This window comes from Chlamydotis macqueenii, chromosome 12 (assembly GCF_036417535.1).
Source record: "Chlamydotis macqueenii isolate bChlMac1 chromosome 12, bChlMac1.mat, whole genome shotgun sequence".
Lineage (NCBI taxonomy): Eukaryota > Metazoa > Chordata > Aves > Otidiformes > Otididae > Chlamydotis > Chlamydotis macqueenii.
Window position 1 is genome coordinate 21092531 of NC_141567.1, and position 21370 is coordinate 21113900.

Here is a 21370-nt window from a genome sequence, read left to right on the forward strand (position 1 = left end):
ATGCTTTGCTGGTATATAATGCAATTGCTGCCCATACCGGTATATCTCCACAACACAGTCTGTATCAGCAGAAGATTTACGTCACTGCCAATCGTGCATTACCACTTTTGTGAGCATTCCACAGCGTGCAGGCACCACTCTAAGTATTATCTTAAATGGAAAAGTTTGCAGTGGTAGAAGAAAAAAAATGAAGCTCCTGTCAGGGAATTTTAGGTGTTTGGGATCAAGTCCAACAAATCCTCCTGACTCATCCATTATCTTCTTCCTGGTTTTGTGCTTGTTCTAAAAAAATTGTCTGTTTTCCATCCCAAATAGTATTTCTTTGTGCAGCCATCTTAAATCCCCAAGATTCACTCACAAAATGCTCAGAGGTAGACCTGAATCCATGAAACAGATACTTCAGAGGAGATAAATAATGCAAATACGAGTTTACAAAGTCCTGGCTGCAAAACTTTTGGATTAATGCATCATGTTTCTGGGCATGTGTCTGAACTCATTCTAGTTTGCCTGTGAACATACAGAAGAACTGCTATAAAGTGGAGAAATGAAGGCAGGTCAGCTCTGGGTGCTCGCATCCCAGGATTGCTATTGCTTTGCGAGTACTTGATTGGGTAGTAATCATCCATGTATCCAAAGCTATTTTGGTTTACTGCCCAAAACTGTTGCCAGTGAACGTAAAGGAAATACTGCATGCAGTTACTGGAAAGATCTTTTAGTAAGGTGGTGCAATATGAAAAAGTTTGATTTAGGCCACCCCTGCATCGCCTTCTAGGCAGAGAAAGGAAAAGCCATGTATCCTCTGATTCTGCAGACACTGGTAGATAACCAAGTAAGTTGAACTTGGTTAATTTGGTCAACTAAGTTGCACAAGGATCACATCTTTAAGAATAAAAGAATATAGACTGCATATCCACTTATAAATTGGGAAAAGCTTTCAAGCAACTGTTGAGGGATTGTTCATTTGGGAGCTCACATCCCTAACTCATTAGAGTTCACAAAGCAGTGTTTTGTGAAAAATACGCCTAAAATAGTGCAGCTGAAGTGGTGCCTGGGCACTTCAGGCAGTATCCAACTCATACGTGAATTCACAATCTTCTTATTCTTCGTTCATCAGAGTCAGGTGAAAGACTAAGACACACTGGCTTCCTAAGAGGGGGGAGAAAATTAACTGTGTATACAGTTATGTTGTATGACCTTCATGTCACACTGGAGTATGTTACTTCAGTATTTTCCCTTTATCTGAAGAACGGCACGAAACCTCACTGAAAAGCATATCGCTCAGACCTGAGTACTGTTTATTCCCAACTCACCTTCAGAGCAGGCTCAGAAAGCACTCTGGTTTCTGAACATTCGGGCATCTCCAAAAGCATCTCTTCTTGCTGATTTTTGCCCTCCTTTGTTATTAACAACCTTTCAGCCCCCTTCCCCTGGGCTGTCCTCAAGGGCAATGAAAGGCAAGACAGTACACAGCTGGAGGAAGTCAGTAGACACCAAAAGTTAAATGTCAAATCTTCATAAAAACACAAACACTTGTTATTGGCTTCCTATTCATGCAGTGGCATTCACCCCAGTGAGAACAGGAGATGTACTTTTCAAATTCCCTAGCTCTGAGGGGTGCTAGATAAGTGCAACGACAGTGCAGCCAAGATTGCTAAATTTATTGCAGGAGCCTGTGATCCCAATAGTATATTGCTAATAACAGTGCCAAATATCCAAAGGCAGCTGCTCTTTAGAGGTTATCCAGTCCTGCACGCTCCCTCACGGAATACTGCAGAGCCATAAGCAAAGGCATATTACACCAGTGGGAGAAGCAAGCTGCTCTTCTTAGAGATAGACGGGCAACAAACATCCAATATTTCTTTGAAAAATCAAGGAAACCTGTGCCAGAGGACAAAAAGGACATCTGTGCCAAAAGAAACCAGAATCTCTGCAATCTAGAAGTGTCTTTGTTGCTGCAGGAGCGATGAGCCAGCCCACGCTAACTGCCCTATTCCATTAATGCATTCTAACTCCTTTTTCAGTCTAAGCACAGCTTATTAACAATTTGTTTTCCATCCACAGCCCCAGACTTCAAAACTAAAAAAAAAAAAAAAAAAAATTTATTTGGACTAAAAAAAACCCAACGTTCTCCTAGAAGCTTGCTATGGCATTTTTGCAAATTCATGCAATCCGAATTCCAAAGTGCTTACAGCCAATTTTTATGTTATTCTGCATTTAGGTTGAAAACTTGGGTGTTGGGTGGAATGTACTTCACGTTCAACTTTCTATGCACAGAATTGTATTTCCATTATTTTAACAACATTTTCTTTCTTTTTAATATTTTTCAAGTGACTGCAGCAAAACCTTATGCTACAGCCCATATTTCAAAATTTTTTTGACTGCTCAGAGTATCCTGTCAGTTCTTCTACATTAGTACTGGTGCATTCTCTTAAAATAAACCATCTGCTAAAGGCAAATTCCTTTGTTCCTGGCCCGGGCACACTCCTCAGCCATTTGGATGACAAAAACGGGGAAAGGCCTAGCTGGAGAACTATTCAGAATGGTGAAGAATGTTTAAAAAATTCGTACTTGACTTGAGTGATAAATGACGCGTTCCTGAACACCCACCGGGACTTCTGGAGAGCAAAGGAAAAAAGTTGGTAAAAGCAGACCTTGACAAGGTGACAATGACATATTGCAAGTGCTGTGGAAGGACGGTCTGTTTAGGGTCAGTCCTGCTCTTGGAGATGCTCACCTCTGGCAGAGATGGTATAATTTGATAGGCAGAGTTTAGTCAACAAAGCTCTAAAATTTACGCAGAGAAAATACTGACAAAAAGTGACCTTAATGAGTAAAATTTTGTATATTAAACGCAATGTCCATGTATGTGTGCATATAAATAAATACATGTATATTTATATTTTTATATAATTTATATAGACAGGTGTGCACAACAGCATCTGGACAGTGGCAGATAACCTTGAACACGGCTGAGTTCAGAAACAGGTATTCTGCAGCTGTTTAGGAACTCACACTATCTTCTCGTCTCCCTGGGTAACTAAAAAGATCTTCAAAGTGTAAAGAAATACAACCCAGTGCTGTGAAATTGCCACTTTGAAAGTGTTCTGATAGCAATTCTGACTGGACTATCTAAGTCACAGCTATGGAATATTTCCATTAATATTTCCTCCACCAGAGCTTATGAAAAAAATCATTTCAAAGACCTTCTAATGAGGCCAAACGTATTTCAAGATCTTGCCCAGCTTGCCTCTCAGCTTCTCCTTTTATACTTGACTAAGTGCGTCTTTGGGCTTATCAGAACAAACCTGAGTACGGCTGCAACATCTGCAGACATTTTGTCTGCATTGTTTACAAATAAATCTGTACCTGTCCCTCTAGAAAACTCCAGCAGTGCCTCCACATCAAGCTGGCCTGTCTGACCGAAATGCTGCTCGGTGAGAATGCCACCAGACAGACGCTTTAAGAGAATCCCACTTAGCGAAAGGCTCGTTGCTTGAAAACTTCTGAAAATCCGAATACCATAATTATAACTGTGGCTATTGTCTTTGTACATAAGTTATGAAGATACCTTGATTTGTCATGTAGGTAAATTCCCCTATTTCAGGAAGAAAATATTATTCTGCTCATTCCAGTGCGCACGCAAGTTTTAAGTGTGTGGGGAATACTAATGTTCCCACCCGTATCCAGAAGGGTTCCTGCAGTACTGCTGGTCACAGACCAAGGGATCCTGCTTCTGCGGCAGGAACAGAAACTAAGTGCCTGTCCGTCATGGGAAACGTTTCCATTTTTTCAACGGAAAAAGTAGCAAGAAAAATTTCTATCCCCACCAAAGACTGCATGTCAAGGCTGACTGGACTTGCGTTACAGGATCATTATTACTTCCATGAATTTTTTTTAACAACAAAAACAAATTTTCAAGACCTTTGAAATTAATCACTCACAAACTCTAGTTTCCAAGGGGAAACCATTCTGGTAAGTCAAAAAAATTGTTAAAAGCCAAAAAACACACCCAACTCCCCCCAAAACCAACAACCTAATAAAAATATTAAAAGAGACAAGCTACTAGAGTTCTCAGCATATACATTCTAGTGATATATTTGAAAAGCCATTCATACTGACACTCCTGTTATTTGCTATTTTTAAGCACAAGCTGAGGGCCTGCAACAGAAATTGTTGCAGTCTTTGTTTCCTCATATATAACCAGTCTGCCTCTGTGAGCACAACAGTGGAGAAAGGTCAAACAAATAAAATCTATCAATAACAGGAAAATAGATTGAGCAATATAATCTCAACTCCTACGCTAGAAATAAATCAGGGAAGAATTTCTGGCATGAAAGATAAATGCACTTAGACTCAAAACCAGTTTAGATAAAATTATTTTGGACAGAAACAATTATTTACTACATCAATACGTAGTACCTAACAAAACGTTACAGTATCTCATCTATAACAAGAAACCTTGATTTTCAGGAAAAAAAAAAAATCAGATTAGCATTTACCTAAAGAAGCTTATATTTATATGAGTGTTGTTATTTTGCCTGAGTCATCCCATCAAATTACTTTAATACAACGTTGATCATCATGTGGATGCATACAGACTCCAGTTCAGAAATCAAAACACTGAAGGGAGCTCATGAAGGTACCTCAAAATCAGAGATGGTGGTCATTCTCGACCACCTCTCTGCTTCCCTGGATCCCTGGGCTAGCTGAAGGACAAACCACTGGACCTGCATCCCGCTCGGGGTGTCACTTCGCTGGAAGGTAGCTGCATGTGCACTGTAATGCTGAGACCAAATACATTATGCTAGCATCCTATACAATCACACAAAGAGGATCTGATATTATATAATTTAAAGACAAACTACATGATGGCCTACATACCTTTCAACATTCAGTTAAGAAATGGGAGATGTGACAAGTCACAATCATACGCTAGGTATGGTGGTGTTGGAGTAATGAACCAGGTACTACCCCAACAAATGCCAAAGAGCATTTCAGTACAGCTCCATCTGCCCCAGTTCATAATACCGTTCCGAGAAGAAATAAGCAACCTAAAAAAAATGTACTCACTCAAAAATACATTTCTAATTTAAATTAAATGTAAACCCAGTTGCTAATACAATGACTATGATGGAGTTCATACCCTTGGTAGATTTAAACTGGAGTGCTGAATTTATTCAGAAACATAAATCAATCAGTCTGAATCAATTCAGAAACGTAAATCAAGGTCAATCACAATTTAAGAGTTTAGCAAATTACATTACTTGTTCATTTATGGTTAACATCCTTAGGTTAATCTTAAGGCTCCATAAACTTCACCTAGTATTACGCTTGAAACTTAATAATTTGTCTTGACATTTAGAATAGTTCTTACATAAAACTCTGGAATTGTTTTTAAATAAAAAGCAAGATGACAGAACAAACAATGCTGAAAATATACTCCTCCTTCCCAGAGGAGCTGTAATCTTGGATCAAAAGCCTGTAGTTTTTTCTTTCCAACAGTATTATATTTCTAAAGTTGTTACAATTAATTACTTTTTCTAACAAAAAAAAAAAAAAGATGTTTTTCTCTGTATTAAAAACTGTTAACTATACATATTAAAACCAGGAATATCTGCATTGTTTTCTATGTACTCAACCAATAAAATACAGAAGGAAGATGTAAAGTACTTTCATTTCATTAACTGTAAAATGTGTTAATTGGTTAAATAAAACAAATACATACTTTTTTATTGAAACCATCTTAGGTAAAACAAGCTGGCCAAAACTGGCTCTCCTGTATAAGGTCAGTGCTGTGTTCATATATCCACCAAAGAACAGATGAAATTATTATTATTATAACAAATGAGTCATAGTACAACAACAATATTGTGAAGCAAATCTAAGCTACTGTAGAGGACTTAATTCTTGGAAACAGCTGCATAACAACTACACTCCTCTGAACAGTAACAAATTAAGGGCATCCACAAGACTCCAGCTGTGCTCATGAATCCTTCCTTCCACATGTACAGAGACCATCACGTTCCTGTAGGACTTCTTCAAGAACGCCAGCGTTCTCATCTCTCCATCCTGAGAAATAACTCTGGTGGGTATTGTTTGTGTTATTATTCATTTATCATTTTGCTAGTTTTACAGACATACATTCCAATTAAAATACTCAGCAGGAAAAATCAAGACAAATGAAAGTATAAAACTTGAATGATTTTATCAAAAAAAATTAAAATCAAACTACAGAATCTCATCTACCACCTCAGAAGCCATTTATAAGGTGATTCAAAGCCAAGATGAGTTTGGGTTAGATTAAATAAAATAGAAACTGCAATAAATCCATGCTTTTCAGTACAAATTAGATTGCCTTGCTCAGAAATACGCTCTATGAACTAGCTGAGGAGTACCGTACAGTATCCTATTGTGACTGCTAGATTGGGAGTGGGGCTAATCAGAGCAACAATTACCCAATGTACTGGTAAGGACATTTCAAACAACAAATTGATCTTCAGCCTGCAGTACGCTTTGAAAAAATCTGCCAAAGAGACTGGGGAACTGCAATAAAGGTGCCACCACAAACATTCATGAAAGTTAATCACTAAAGCCTCGAAACAGCCTTGAAACTTCATTATAAATTATAAAGCAGGTGAAACTCCTAGTAACGAAATAATGCATACCCACTCACTCCCAGCTCTCGGAGCACTGCGGTGCACGCGCGCCTCCTTGCACACAGCCCGCACCGGGCACACACGTATCCCCACAGAGAGCACGCAAGGTCAATCGCTCCATCCTGCTAATGAGAGCGGGCAAGCACAGAGAGAAACACAGAGTTTCTACATCTTCTCTGCAAGCAAGCAGACAAGACACTGTACCCATTCAATGGCAGAATACTCACTACAGTGAACTAAAAATCAGTGTTATAGGTGAACACGCGCATCCCCTGTGTAAAAAAGGCAGTCGTGTGTCAGTTAATTCCCACTTTCTGATTATCTCCTCCTTTGTTGCCTCTTCCATTTTGTCGTGCATTCCACAGTGCTTTATTCAGACTGCCTTTTGAACTTTGTTGTCTTGTCTCTTTTCTCCTCTTCTGGATAATCTCCTACCCCAGTGTGTTCCGTTTTTACTCTGCATGCTGACCTCCACTACTCTAAAGCGGCAGTACACAGCGGTTCTAGCCAAACTCACCTCATTGTCAGTACACGGTGAGAAGAGGCAAAACAATGCATCTGAAAAAGGTAACACTAGAAAATAATGGAAAAGTGGAAGGAAAAAAAAAAAAAAAGAAGACTTAGCATTTCTATAACATTTTGCAAAGTTATTCCTTGGAATTCCACCCTGATGCGAGTGGAAGTACACTGGAGACTACCTGCTTCACTAGGAGTGCAGGTTAACTGAAAACTTGCTGTGTGCATGTTTCTCAAGAGCAGGCGAGCACCAGCTGCCCCCAGAAAATGTGCAGAACTGCTCATACTGTAAACAACTGCAGTGCTCCGATTGCCAAGGAGACCTCCTTTGTCCACAAGGGCTGATTTTCACAGGAAAATGTTATGTCCAGATCCCTTTAAACACATAGTTTTTGAGATGCTGATTTTAGTAATTTCTCAAGTCTAATCGAAGAGTTACAATACGAAAAACAAAAAGAAGATACCTTAGACATTACATCTCCATTAAAGTCAGGAGATTAGCTCCTCAAAAATGCTTTCAAAGTCTCCCTTTCTGTCATTCCCACAAAACATCATCACTGTCTCCCAGGGACAGAAGGGAAGAATTTCTCCACATCTATGCATTGCAGGGGTGGTCAATATTTGTAATGCTACGAGCCACGTACAAAATCTGTCATACGGCCAGCAAGCACAAGATCCATTCATACACCTCGGGGCTGTCATAGACAGTCCCAGTGCAGCTTACACACAAATGAGGACGACGACTCCCCTGCAGCCCCAGTGCTCTATCACATAGGGCAGTCCCAAAACCCACCTGCATCCCAACATGTCCTTCAGAAGCCCTAGCGCCGGTGCAGCACTTGAACAGCTTGAGAGCCATATGCAGCTAAAGAATCAAAGGTTAGTCACATCTTACCTATTGTTATAAATAGATGGTAAGGTCTGTGAAAGCGAACACTCTGTGTTTGCACAATGTCTTCTACAACAAAATCCCTGTCGACGAATTGGACTCTGAAGTGCTACTGCTATACACGGTAGCTTGTGAAAAGCCAGAGTTTGTTTTGGTAGAATAAACGTTAAAATATCGATGTAACGAACATTGGTACGACAAGCTCATTCTACAAGGTAGTAGGTATTCCACATCTTTCTCTTAGAGCTGATAATCCTATTTTTTCTCTTTTCTGCCAAGTTTTCTGCAATGTGGAGTAGGAGTTCTGCAACATTTCTGGGTTGCAGATAACCATTTACCAATACTCAAAAAAAAAAAAAGTTATTTTTTTTTTATACATACAACTAAAGCTGAGTATTTCAAGGGCTAACATCTGGGGAAGAACAGCATGATGATACTCCTTGAAGAAGGTGCAATGAAACAGGTTTTACTTAGTTTGTGGGAACAGGTTCTAATCTAAGTGATAGCACCAATACATGGAGACGATAAAGAAAAAAAGAATGCAAGAAGTTCAGGAGTGACGCATACTTTAAGGGAGCTGCTGTACTCTCACCCTGTGGTGGGTTGACCCTCACTGGATGGCAGGTGCCCACCAGAACCACCCCATCACTTCCCTCCTCAGCCGGACAGGAAAGAGAAAATATAACCAAAGGCTTGTGGTCAAGATAAGGGCAGGGAGAGCTCACTCACCAGATACCATCACAGGCAAAACACATTTGACAGGCCATCCAACAATGAGGTTGTACAGGCAAAGACCTCTCCAGCATTCTTAGGTACATCACCCATCTTAAGAGCCACAGCTCTACCTAAAAGCCATTAATATCACCAATCTCAGGTTTTATTAACTGTGGTAAACAAGAAACTCGGCCAGCACCACCTCGTCTCAGACAACCCTCTGAAGGCACTCGTGGCAGTCCCTCCAAGTCACTCTTGGGCCTCTGTTGAAATTTTACACGTGCAATAGGCTCTTCGATGGTTACCCCCTCCCTTGCAAATAACAACCCTTTCTTTCAACGAGCCTCCCAGCCTAACGCAGATCCCACAACTTATCCTTTGCCATAGCTGAAGTCACAGTAAAGTCACAAATACAGATTTTTTTCACATATTGAATTATTGCATGGAAATCCAGAACTTTCCCACTGGGGATACAGTCACACTTGGAGAAAAGAAAACATAACTTATTTTTTATGTCTTTCTGCTGTTAGGATTTGTCCTCAGAATTTGCTTAGTGATAGGGAACAAAAGGTTTACAAAAAAGATCAGTTTGGGATGCACACAGGTACTACTTATTTTCAAATGAAATCCAGTAACATTCAGAATTATTAATGGATCTCAATCTCATCACATGATAAAGAAAACCAACAGTTCACTGGATGCTCAGATCACTTCAAGTTTGTCAGCATGTAAGTAACCCACATAATTAAATATGAAATTTTTCATCTTTGTTATGCATTAAATGGATATAATACAGCTTAAAATGGTTGTAAAGAAAAGTTTTAAAAAGCTCTTCCCTCTCATTGCATAAAAGAATTTCTCACTTCTACCAAATCTTTTATTTTCAATTTTTTTTCCTATCTGCCTATGCCTGAGCTTTCTTATTAGAAAGAGATGAAAAACATCCCATTCTGGAAGCACTTTCAAAAGATTTAGGCATACTAATTTCCTCAATTTTTTCTTTAGATCTATTTTTAACCACAATTTTAAAACAACGATAGTACCACTCTACAATATCAAGAAGTATTTCAGTGCGATTCTAAATTATGTAGTAGCAAGAAAATCCATATTTATAACTCTGATTTGTGTGCTTAGCTATTTAAACTTGTATCATCCTTCAACATGAGACCTCAGAATAAAAGGTGAGCTTCCTTTCCTCATCCTAATTATCAATACTTAGCTATTAATGTATGAATTTATACACATACATGTATATACTCTACAGATTTGTATGCTACAGATACAGACATGCCCCATTATTTTCTGCCTCAAATCTCTTTGCAAAGGTTCTGTGGCATGCAAGATACTCTTTTTACCGTTGGCTATAATCTCTTTTTCTTTGAAGGCCCCAAGAGTAGAGATAGATTTAGATAAAACTCCTTAATAGGACCACACAGAGGAAGACCCATATAGCAGAAGTTAAAATTATTGTTTCAGTAATCTTGTTTCCTGAGAGAATTTTTAACCTTCAGGAAGGTAATGATTACACTGACATCACTGCTGCGACAACAGTTCGCATAGACACACCAGAACGAGCTTTAAATTAGGCAGCACGAGTTACTGACAGCGCAGAACCGTGCGCAGGCTCACTGCACATGTTTCCTCAGCCATGGGACGTGGCTTCGCAATACCACCCAGCTAGAAGTGTCCAAACACAATACAACACACTAAATCTCAAATCCTTGCTACTAATGTCATTATTTCCTTAAACAGCAAACAGCAAGCTCTTTGTCCCAAAGACAGCGCTACAAGACTTTGTAAGTAGAAACAAAAACAGTCCTGAGAAAAAAATACCATCATCTGTATTGGCATCATCTGTAAAAAACCATCACACCGAACGATGCAACATGCTCAAACCAATGTTTTGCTTTTGATAAAGATGTTTCCCCAAACTGCATCTGAACATTTTAGCTATATCGTTTATCTTACCATGTAACGCCAGACAACATCTCCACGTCACTATTGATTTGTGCATTTTAAAGACAGCGTGTATTGCCTATCTACCTCGTTCATTCGCATATTTAAGAATCGGTTTATAATTTAACATATTATTTGACATTATTTTAGTATTTCAAAACTACATGGAATTAATTTATCAGAATATAATTGGCCAAATTCCCCACAGTTAATTGAGAGGGGTAGCTTTTAACCACTTTCCAGTAAAGAACTTTTGAAACATACTGTGTTTATAACCAATTCTAATATTTTGTAAACAGTACAAATGGCAGGAAATCTACTCCCATGTCCCATACTGTTTCATATTAACATTTTCTTTTCTTCCATTATTTGAATGTAAACAACTCCTCCTGAATATAAAGTTGTCTTAAAAAAAAACTATTCCAGTTCTCTCTCAATTCAGCTAAATCTCTGAAGCATCACCTATGCAAATTCTTTGAAACCATGATCACATTGAATTTTCAAACATATCTACACCCTAACCAACGAGAATAAGTATATACCAGTACTACTTCACTGGAGTAAGATATCATCTGTGATACTAGTTTTGAAGTGCTATAAGCACATATTTGCTACACTTCCAGCTAATGTGTTCATCTTATGCAGGCGGCAATATTAAAATCTGACATCAAAATTTATTTCTAATGGTTGCTGAAGAACAAAAACATCGTTATGCATCCCTAATTATACAAGCAATATCACTGTTCTTAACAATCAGCAGCACGGAACCACAACTACAACATCATTCAGTACAACACCTTTCCTGATTCTGACAGAGATAAACCCCATGCAAGAGGGACGGCAGCTTTATTAGCAAGGCTTTCATAACTTCATATAGGATAAATGTAAAATATATGGTACTCACAGTGAATTCACAGAAATCAATGCTATCAAGGCTTTTGCTTCTGTGTATTCTCCCTTTTATTCTTCTTAAAGAGGGCTTTCCCTGACTTACACTACAGGTAGCACCATTGGGATTTTCGGAAGACGGAGTTACCCTGCCAAAGAAAAAGAGCCACACATCAGACAAAGGAGATATTTTTTAATTTAATAAATTTGCTTAAAGTAAAAAAATTTGCAAAGGAGACAACATTGCCATGCTATACAAAGAAGGAATGCCATTCCAAGTTTTAGCTTTCAATCTATAAATATCAAAATAAGACCACGAAAGTATGTAGAAATCTAGTTCCCATCAAGTCCACCACTGCTTGCAGACTTAGTCAAACACACAGCGTAGTCATGATTTCTGTATAAAAGTGAGAAGTATCAGAAAAAAGACAGATTACAGAAAAACATATTTAACTTCTGAAAAATTAAAATTAATATTTTTCTCTATTAATTCAGCAAAAAACTGAGTCCTGTGATACATGATGAAGGCTGCTGGTTAGACCAGTAGCAGCCTGGCAGTATTTGGCTTTTGACCTTTTCCAGTTTGAGTGCTACTGGTACTTCAGCTATTCTAGCAATGAATAACGATGAACAATAATGAAATTCAAGGGATCTGTTAAAGTTACAGACGCCGTACATCAAGGAACTACACTTTATACGGTGTTTCGTCACACTGTCATCTACACATAGCCCTAAGGGGAGCCGATAACTAAAATATTTTGAGTAAGCAATCCATATTTCAAGGAACTTGTTGGAAGTTGCTAGAGTAGAAGCAAGTGGAGTTAACAATTAACCAAACGTGTTAAGTTTTGTAAGGTCCATGATTTAAATGCAAAATAGTCTCTAGTCAGTCTGACGCCAAATTAGCTGCACTCCAGCAAATAAGCACATGAAGAATCATCTAAAAACGCAACATTCTTACCGTGCTGATTTACACTTGTTTCATGTAATTTCTCAACTGCAGCTAGTTTCAAGAACTATCTTAAATAAGAAATAACATGTATCTTCTTTGCATATCCCAAGACTTTGGATAGCAGTTCAGTGTTTTTCTCTGTAACCATTAAGATTCCTCCCACAAAAAAAAGAGTACATGTTTTAGGTTCTTTTACTTAGAATTAACAGCTTTGGTATGTGCATAAAAAGAACAATGCTTGGCGTGGGCCACTTCAACATTTGAAATACAGAATTCAAAGTACAAAATGCAATAACCACAGGCTGAATACACTTGTCTGATTAGTGAGACTCCTCGGGCTAACAGCTTCATGGTCACGATAAAAGGTCCAAATGCATGCTTATAGGAGGCTAAGGAGAAAAAAAAGCTGCAGTAACCAAACTTGAAAATGAAAACAGATCTTTTCAAATGTCTTATTCAATTTAAGTCCTTAATTTCTTGTTCAATTACCGCGATTACCAAACCATTATTTTGTTTCCAGATACCTGAGTTTTTGGGGTTTTACCCATGCACACATACACACAGGAACAGCTTGCTGTAACTTCTCTTGATAATATAGTAATCTGGTTTAGATATTTTTTCACCTTGGGTTTATTTACTGCCAACTTTTAACTGCAAAGATAAATACAAATTTTTAACTGAAAACATAACTATAATATTCAGACATTTAAATTATGTTATAAACTTCCTGCTGAAATTGCACCAGATTTTTTAGTATAATTATACATGGATTAAATGCTAAGAAACATGCCTGGCTACTACAGTAACATAGTTGTTGACAGAACAAAAACTGAAAGAAATGCCAGATTCACTGCTAAAATGTCTTAAAGAACTACCAGAACAAATGTCCAAAGAAAGCCAATTGTCTCAACTCCTGTTCCGCAGAGAGTGACATTTACGGTGATGGTACATTTCTATTGTATGAATGTACCTTCTGCAACCAAGCTCTCCAAACATCTCTGAAAAAGTCAATCCAAATGTACATAACCATACACACTCTGCGTCCACGTCAAATGCTGATGTTGGAGCCCACAGGGAGATCCACTGTTTCAGTACAGTTAGAGGACTGTATTTATTCTCTCTCCAGAAAATCTTTGAGGGCTGCATTACTGGGGACAATAAATCTTCATGTGTACTTCCGGCAAATTAAGTGCTTGGTAGGTTAGACAACTTCTTCATACTTAACAGAAACATTTTTAAACAGCTGTAAGCTGCACTGGGCTTTTCTTAAACTTGAACCATATTTCAAATCATTTATTCTAGGGTCTTACCTATAAATGTGCATTTCTTTAAGTTGCAAGTCTTTTACTGTTTTCTGATACTGAGAAGCCTTTATAAAAAATAAAATAAGAAAAGCTTTATGCTTTCAAACAAGTAAGAATAATGGGCTAATCAAAGTTACATAGTATTAACGAAGAACTAAACTAATGATACGTTTTGAAGGCCCTTCCACTTGGGAGCTGCACTCTTAAAAGAATGAACTTGGTGCCTCTGGAACCCATCCATCATTTCACTCTGCTGGAGAATAAATTAGGGCTGTTACTTGTTAGCTTCTGAAATTCAGAAAAATGCTTTTAAAATAGCATTTAACTTTCAAAACATGATTTTATGTGAAGAAATATCACAATTGAAAGATTCCCTTTAATCCTTGACATCCTTAATTTCTAGGTGTCTTTACAAGGAAATAAAATATTATGTAACCAATCCAAGAAGAAAAACAACATAAGGACTGGGAATCTGTAAGGTTTGCACCAAGGGAAGGGTACGAGGCAAGAAATCCACATTTACAGAATCAGGGGGTTTGACTCTATGGTTGATGAGGAAACTCTGGGACATGAGTAAATAAATTAAATATCAGTTTCTCCAGTGCCTCTGCTACTCCTACAGTTTTAGCAAAGAGAAGCAGTAACAGACCTGAGACAGACTTGGATCTATTTCACCCCGTCTTCTCAGAATGCTGGACGCAGCAATGAAACTCTCAACAGCAACTCTTTCAAGTACTAGAAACTTCCATGAGAAATACAACTCAAAAGTTGGAAGACACTGAAGCTGGCACTCCTGTTTGAGTTCAAATTAATGAGACAAAGGCCCAAAGTGTTTGACTTGAAACTAAATTATTATAAAATCTGAAAAACAGCTTTTCAAAATCCTTCTCACTTTTGAATCCTGCTTTGTGTTCTCAGAGTGTTTGTTGTAATCAGAGAAAGAGAGTTTATTCGTTTTAAATGAATACCGAAACTATAACGCGATATTCTATGGTTCTGACATCTGAACCTTAAGTTTAAAAATGAAAATTATTAATGAAATCTACTACACCTAATTATCTCCTTTCATCTTTTGAATTGCTTAATTAATAGAAAATTAATAAGTGAATTGCTAAGTCACTGGCTGCAGTACATGCGTCAGGGGTATAGAGGAATTATCACAGGTTAAAGCAGAAAGATTTATAAGAGCCCTTTTAAAATCTCTGCAACTCAGCAACTGCTTCAAGGAAAGTACTCATAAATGAAAGCCTATGAATGATATGTTCAAGGCAGTCTAGAGCTTTAAAAAGTTGAATCTCTCATCAAGATCTCTGAAGGGAGTGAACAATTACAGATGCTGTGTTTGAAATGTGCTGTTTCTGTTAAAATTTAGTATTTTAATATTCCAGAAACATAACACCTTTCTAATGGAGCTCATCACAGGAATCCTAAATTAACGCACGCCGATTCATTAACTGTTGGAAATTCTAGTCAAGTAAAAAAACTGAGCCATTTTGTAAAATCGCATCTGGAGCCCGAAGCCCTTATTTGTTATCCACAATTCTTACAAAAGTTCCATTGACCTTGACTGGTTCCTGATCATATATCACATTACATAACAGTGACTCTAATATTTCTCTAGTTTGTAAAACAAGCAAAAACTTTAAACTTTCAATATCTGTATTCCAATGATGAACGTGCTAGCCTAACAAACTACGCAACAGGGGCTTCAAGGTGCAGCATCACATCAAGGGCTAACGACTTAATACATATCGTAACACAATTAAATGGAACGTATATAACAGAACAGGTTTTTATGAATAAAAACTGTATTTATATTCTACTTGCACATAATTACTATTTATAACAACCTTCAATATTACCTAACATGTTTTTTGTACTTAAATTCTTGTCTGAAAGGACTAAACTGTCATGTTATTTTCTAGACAGAGCAGTTAGACTGAACATCTTTTAAGAACTTAAAAAAATTATCTTCTTGTTTAGTGATTAGACTTCTGAACAATTTTATAAAAGACAACATCAGAATATTTTTAAAAATAAGTCTTGAAATGACACATTTTCTGTATTTGTCTTCCAAGTGTAGTATTAACACTAGAGTTCATGTGGATAGGGCAAGTTTTTGAGAACTGCAGAGAACAAGACTCAAAACGGTGTCATAATTATTACACTTTTCATACACTATGAGTTGTCCACCCATCTTATAAAACAAGCACTTAGGTACTTCTAGCAAATTATTATTATAAATGGTTTCAAAACACGTCCAACTTCTACCTCAAGAAGTTACATAGATCTCAGTTGAGAGATGTAGAAGATTTCCGTAACTGCATGTCCTCCCGTTGGAGGACAGGCTTCCTCAATACTACAGAAAGTGAGGACGTCAGCTGGACTCCGTTGAATGTGATCAGTATGCCTTCCGGTTCAAACACAGGGCTGGAAACACTGACACTTACTTCCTCTGATCAGACAGGAAGACCTAGCCGTTACAATAAATATTCATATTTGTTTGGAAAAAAAGGGAAAATGTGAAACAATGACTTGTAACACTGAGCAGTCAGCTGCTATGCTAAATTCTTGTGCACCTCTGCAAATATCTTCAGTTCTAAGCACAATATCCTGCCTTCCTCAGGAAAAAAAAAAAAAAGTATTAATTAATTTGCAACATGAATAAATCCTTACAACTGGCTAAACTGAAATTGCTATCCTCATTTCAAACAAATACTAACAGGAAACAGTAATAAAAAACTGAAAACATCCATTCTAGTGATCTGTATTTTTCCACATAGTTCTGCAGAGACACCCAAGAGGTTCAATCTTTGATGCTTTCTTTCTCCTACCCTAAAGTGACATTTTCCATTATTTGATTATTCTAAATACGACTCTGCTTAGAACATAAACAAACAATGGCACCTTTCTCCCTAAGGATAGTCCTAATGATAAAACAGGCATCCTTCATTATAAGCCTGGACTTCTACATCCAAGCCCCAGCCTGAACACAAAGACTCCGAGTCAACAAAGCCTTTACATCAGTGCTTAATTCCAGACATGCTGGCTATTCCTCACTGATTTCAAATAAGTTTACTCCTATGCTTGAAAATAAATGTGTCTGTGCAATATCTTATAAGAAGCAGCTATCGTTTAACATCCAGGCTTCTCTATCACACATTCTTTTGACAATAGCACCAAACAGGGGAATTGGATCCTGTCAAAATTCAAATTCTATAGAGCGTTGCATCTGCATTCTTTTTTTCTAACCTAGACTGCCTCAGACAACTACCAATCATTCTTAAAAGATGGCATATGTAAATGTGGCATAGCCTCAGCCATTTCCATAATATTCCTCACAATGAAAACTTATCACTAACTGAGCTTTTCATCTTATTCCATGACTCTGCACTGCCTTGCACCAAGGGGAGCATAGGGGGAGTAAGCCAAAGCAGAGGAAGCCTTTCAAAGTACAGGCAAATGCTGTAAGAAACAGAAGGGAATATTAGTGAGAAGAATTATTAGAGTTGCTAGGATATCCTGTTCCTTTTTTTTTTTTCTTCGTCTGCTCCTTCTCCTTGCAACAAAGAGACATAATATTTGGTGTGACAAGAAATTATGGTCTACTTGTGCAGCTCCCCTTAATAATTTCATTTAGCATTTCCCTATTGTAAAAGCATTCAGGTTGCACATATTGTAATTTCAGTAAATATTTATGCCAATTTACTGTTTTAAGGTGCTCCCAGGTCAGTAGTTAGTTTTCCTTGAGCACCTTAGCAAACGCTAGTCCCTGCCGCATTCTACCTCTATTAGCAGCATTATGATGGTGGGGTTTGTATCCAAATACTGTCCCCCCAGCAAGACAGTTTAAAACATCCTACCCCTCTCGTTAGATTTCTACATATTAGATTACAAAGCCACACCGACATGGGAAAGGCTCTGAATCAGCAATTCAGGGCTCCACCAACTTCCTCCATTGCAGAGTGCAAAACTCTACTGCCTCAAGTAAACCTCATCATAAAGTGGTCAAGCTCCACGTTAAAACACAAGCAAGTTTCTGGCTCCACCACCTCCCGCTGCAAGCCTGTGGCATAGCTTCCTTCTGTTTGTTCAATTGCCCGTTTTATTCTCAGGTAGTTTATAACAACTTACTCTTAACCTATCATGAGACATCAGTGTCCACCTTTTCTGTTTTCATTTGTAGCTCTGCTTTCATGCATCACAGAACAGGACTTACATTCTAGGGGGGAAGCGGGAGAAATTGGAGTGACAGATGCTCTATAAAGAAATAAAACATTGCTGTTACCTTTTTCATTTTCTTTCAGTAGGATTCAGGTGGATTATCTCCACCAACAAAAAGATGAGTATTTTAACCCTTTTTTATTAAATTATATCTTCACTTCCACTGACAGTATGTATTAACACATCAAAGAGTTGATTAATCTGATCAGTTAAACAGCATGTTTTAAGTTTTTTAGAAATAAGTAAATAAAAAGAGATGAAAAAGCATCCCTTGATTATAGACTGACTTGATTTATACATTTTCTTCAAGTATTTTTGAGACTTCCAGTGATACGGTACTGGAATACACTTTTGTTTTACATGTTGGAAATACACACTACTATTGCACTGATTTTAGTAACAGCAACATACTCTTCTCTGTAATATTAAGATTTATTTAATGCATTATTTGATACAGACTACGCACAAATAAGAACAAATTAACATGACAAAGTATCCTTAAGCACTTCCTTAAATGCATCAGAAAGCAGTATTTCATCCATAAGCATAAATTCTACCCATAAAGATAATGCCTAATGCTATTAAAGTTCTCAAAGGAAATGTGACTACGTATTATCATCTCGCCTATTAATGAGCATTTGAAAGCATGTCTGGGATATTCTTAAGTAATTCATACATCTCCCTAAAATTAAAAAATTACCTTATTTTTCCTTACCACTTTCAGTCAACTAAATCTTCACACAGCATTGCATTGCAGCAACACAATGTCAAGTTACAAATGTTATGAAATGCAATGCTTATAGTATGTATTAGTGGGGACCCAGTATGTTGTTTTGCTGTATCTTATAAAGCACAAAATCTCACCATGAAACCAGGCAATACACAGCTTATCTAACTCCAACAGAAGACAAAGCAGGAGTTGAATCGGGTCCTTTCAGACTTACTTTTAAAGTATGCAAATATACGCAGCTTCACCTTAACATGCTAGCAAAGAAAACATTTCCAAGGAGACAAAGGAAATATGAAATAAAACAATTATTATAATTATATTACCCATAATTAAACTTCTTTTAAGAAGTAACACACCAATATGTATACTGCTGCACACAGACCGGAGTGTAACTTACATAATCAAAATCAAACCACTGAATACACTATAAAAACCTTTGAGTAAATGTAATAAAATTTATCTGTATGACAACATGTTTTTGTCTAAGACTACATTTTATTTTGACGTTATAGTTCAGATGAATAGATTTGCCAAGTTGTGTTCTTATCTGCAAGGAATAGCAAGGTTTGGAAGCTTACTAGTTCCACATTATGTTTCTTCAGGTGATGTATTTCCTCGACACTGTCTACACTAGCCAACAGTGTAAGGGGGGAGAAAAAAAAAAAAAGTAAAAGAAAACATATTCTACAATCCATATTGCCCATTTGTGTTACAACTACTGACATGGAAATAATTTTATTTAAAAATAGGCAGTTCACAAATAGAAGTATCTATCATGCCTTCTGTGACACTTGACTTTCCTTCACCAGGAGCTCATAAGCACGGTGGAAGCAAACCGTACGACAGTCACCGCCCAAATATCACCCTTGGTCTTTCACAAATTCTCCGCGTACAAATTTGTTCTCGGTATTTTCCTCCCAGAAAATCCGGCTTGAGGAGTTCACAGGTTTTCTCCTTACGATGTGTCCCGATGGTGACACGCATCCCGCCCAGCTAGCACTGGGCTCTCCCGAGCCCACGAGCGACCGGGTATTGCAGTGCCATATGCTTGCCGGTGCCCTACTCACCCACATTACCCCATCGAACTTTAATACATTTTTCATCACGTATTGTTGATTCATCCAGAAAAAAAAAATAAAAAATAAAAAATGAGTTCAGCACACAGACAGCGCACCAGCAGCGCCCTGCGCCCAGCCGGCCCGTCCTCCGGCGGGCCCCGGGGGACAGCTCCTCCGGCACCGCCGCCTCCCGCCGTTCTCCACACGCCCGCCGGCGAATTCGCCGGGAACTTTCTGCCCCCGGAGATGCCCGTCGGGAGCCGCAGGCCCGCTCTCGCCCGGCGGCCGTTATGTCTGAGGGGAACCCCCCGCCCTCCCGCTCTCCCGTCCCGCCGCGGCCCGCGCTCGGCCCGGCCCGGCCCGGCTCGGCCCGCAGTGCCGGCGGCCCGGTTTGTGCCTACTCACCACAGCTTCCTCTTTAAGGGCATCAGACTGCCCCTGTTGGAGGCGGTCACCCCGATGGCCATCTGCAAGACAGTCAGGTATTTCTGATACTTCATTTTGCCGTCGCCCCCCCTGTCCCTGCCTCGTCCCCGCCGCCGCCACCGACAGAGTCTCTCCAGCCGCTGCATGCAATCATCAAATTTTTATTTCCAGGCATCTGCCGTCCCTGCGTCGCGCTTCTTCCCCTCCTCCTCCTCCTCCTCCTCCTGCCGCGCTCCCTCTCTCTCTGCCCCCCCGGCTCACGCTCTCCTCCTCCTCCTGCCGCACTCCCGCTATCTCTGCCCCCAGCTGACGCTGTCCTCCTCCTCCTCCTCCTCCTCCGCCTCCCGCCGCGCTCCCGCTATCCCCGCTCCAGCTGACGCGCTCCTCCGCCTCCCGCCGCGCTCCCGCGCTCTGCCCTCCCCCGGGCCCGCGCTCCTCTCCTCCTCCTCCCGCAGCCGCACTCCCTTCCTCTCGGCCCCCCGCACCCTTCCACCCCCCATGCTGCCGCGCCTCCACCTTGCTGCGGGGCACCTGCCTCCGACCAGGCCGCTCGGCCCCCATTTTGCCGCCTCCTCCTCACCTGCGCTGTCTCCCGGCCGCTGCCGCCTCCCCTCGCTAGGCCCTCGGTGGGGCCTCGGCCTCCCCCGCTGCCCCCTCGCCCCGCCGGCGGGGCCGCTCCTCCCCTTCCCCCCGGGGCAAACGGGCCTTGTCCGCCATCCCTGCCCCCTCTCCCCGGTTACCTGGGGTATCCCGCCCCCGCCCATGCGGCGCGGCTGCTGCTCTGCCCTCCCGCCATCAGAGGGGCGCCATGCCGCAGCCCGGCCGCCGCGCAGCGCTGCCCTCTCCCCGCCGCCTCGCTGGCCTCGCCTCTAATCCCATTAGCGCCTGGAATAGCCCCGTGTTATTTTAATAATTCCCCCCCGACCCCCCTTCCTGGATAACAATGTCGGTTGTGGGTTAGCGGTAACCCAGCTGCGGGAGCAAGCTCCTCACCACCTGCCGGGGCGGTCCTGTGGAGGCGGTGAGGGCGAAGGTGAGCAGCAGGGTGGGGGGTGAG

At 39.8% G+C, this 21370-nt stretch overlaps 1 protein-coding gene across 5 annotated transcripts in view; it reads right to left on the reverse strand.

Moving 5' to 3' along the window:
* TJP1 (tight junction protein 1) overlaps positions 1 to 20459 on the reverse strand; it is a 164858-nt gene extending 144399 nt beyond the window's left edge. For 3 of the 5 annotated variants that reach the window (XM_086756838.1, XM_086756837.1, XM_086756836.1), the window contains exons 1-2: positions 20293 to 20459; positions 11636 to 11768 (exon numbers count right to left, since the gene is read on the reverse strand). In XM_086756838.1, the coding sequence (XP_086612964.1) occupies positions 11636 to 11768; positions 20293 to 20459 (300 nt within the window). Of the gene's footprint in view, positions 1 to 11635; positions 11769 to 20292 lie in introns of those variants that run through there. The other 2 variants (XM_086756843.1, XM_086756841.1) reach the window with 2 other exon arrangements.
* Between the last annotated feature and the right edge of the window lie 911 nt (positions 20460 to 21370).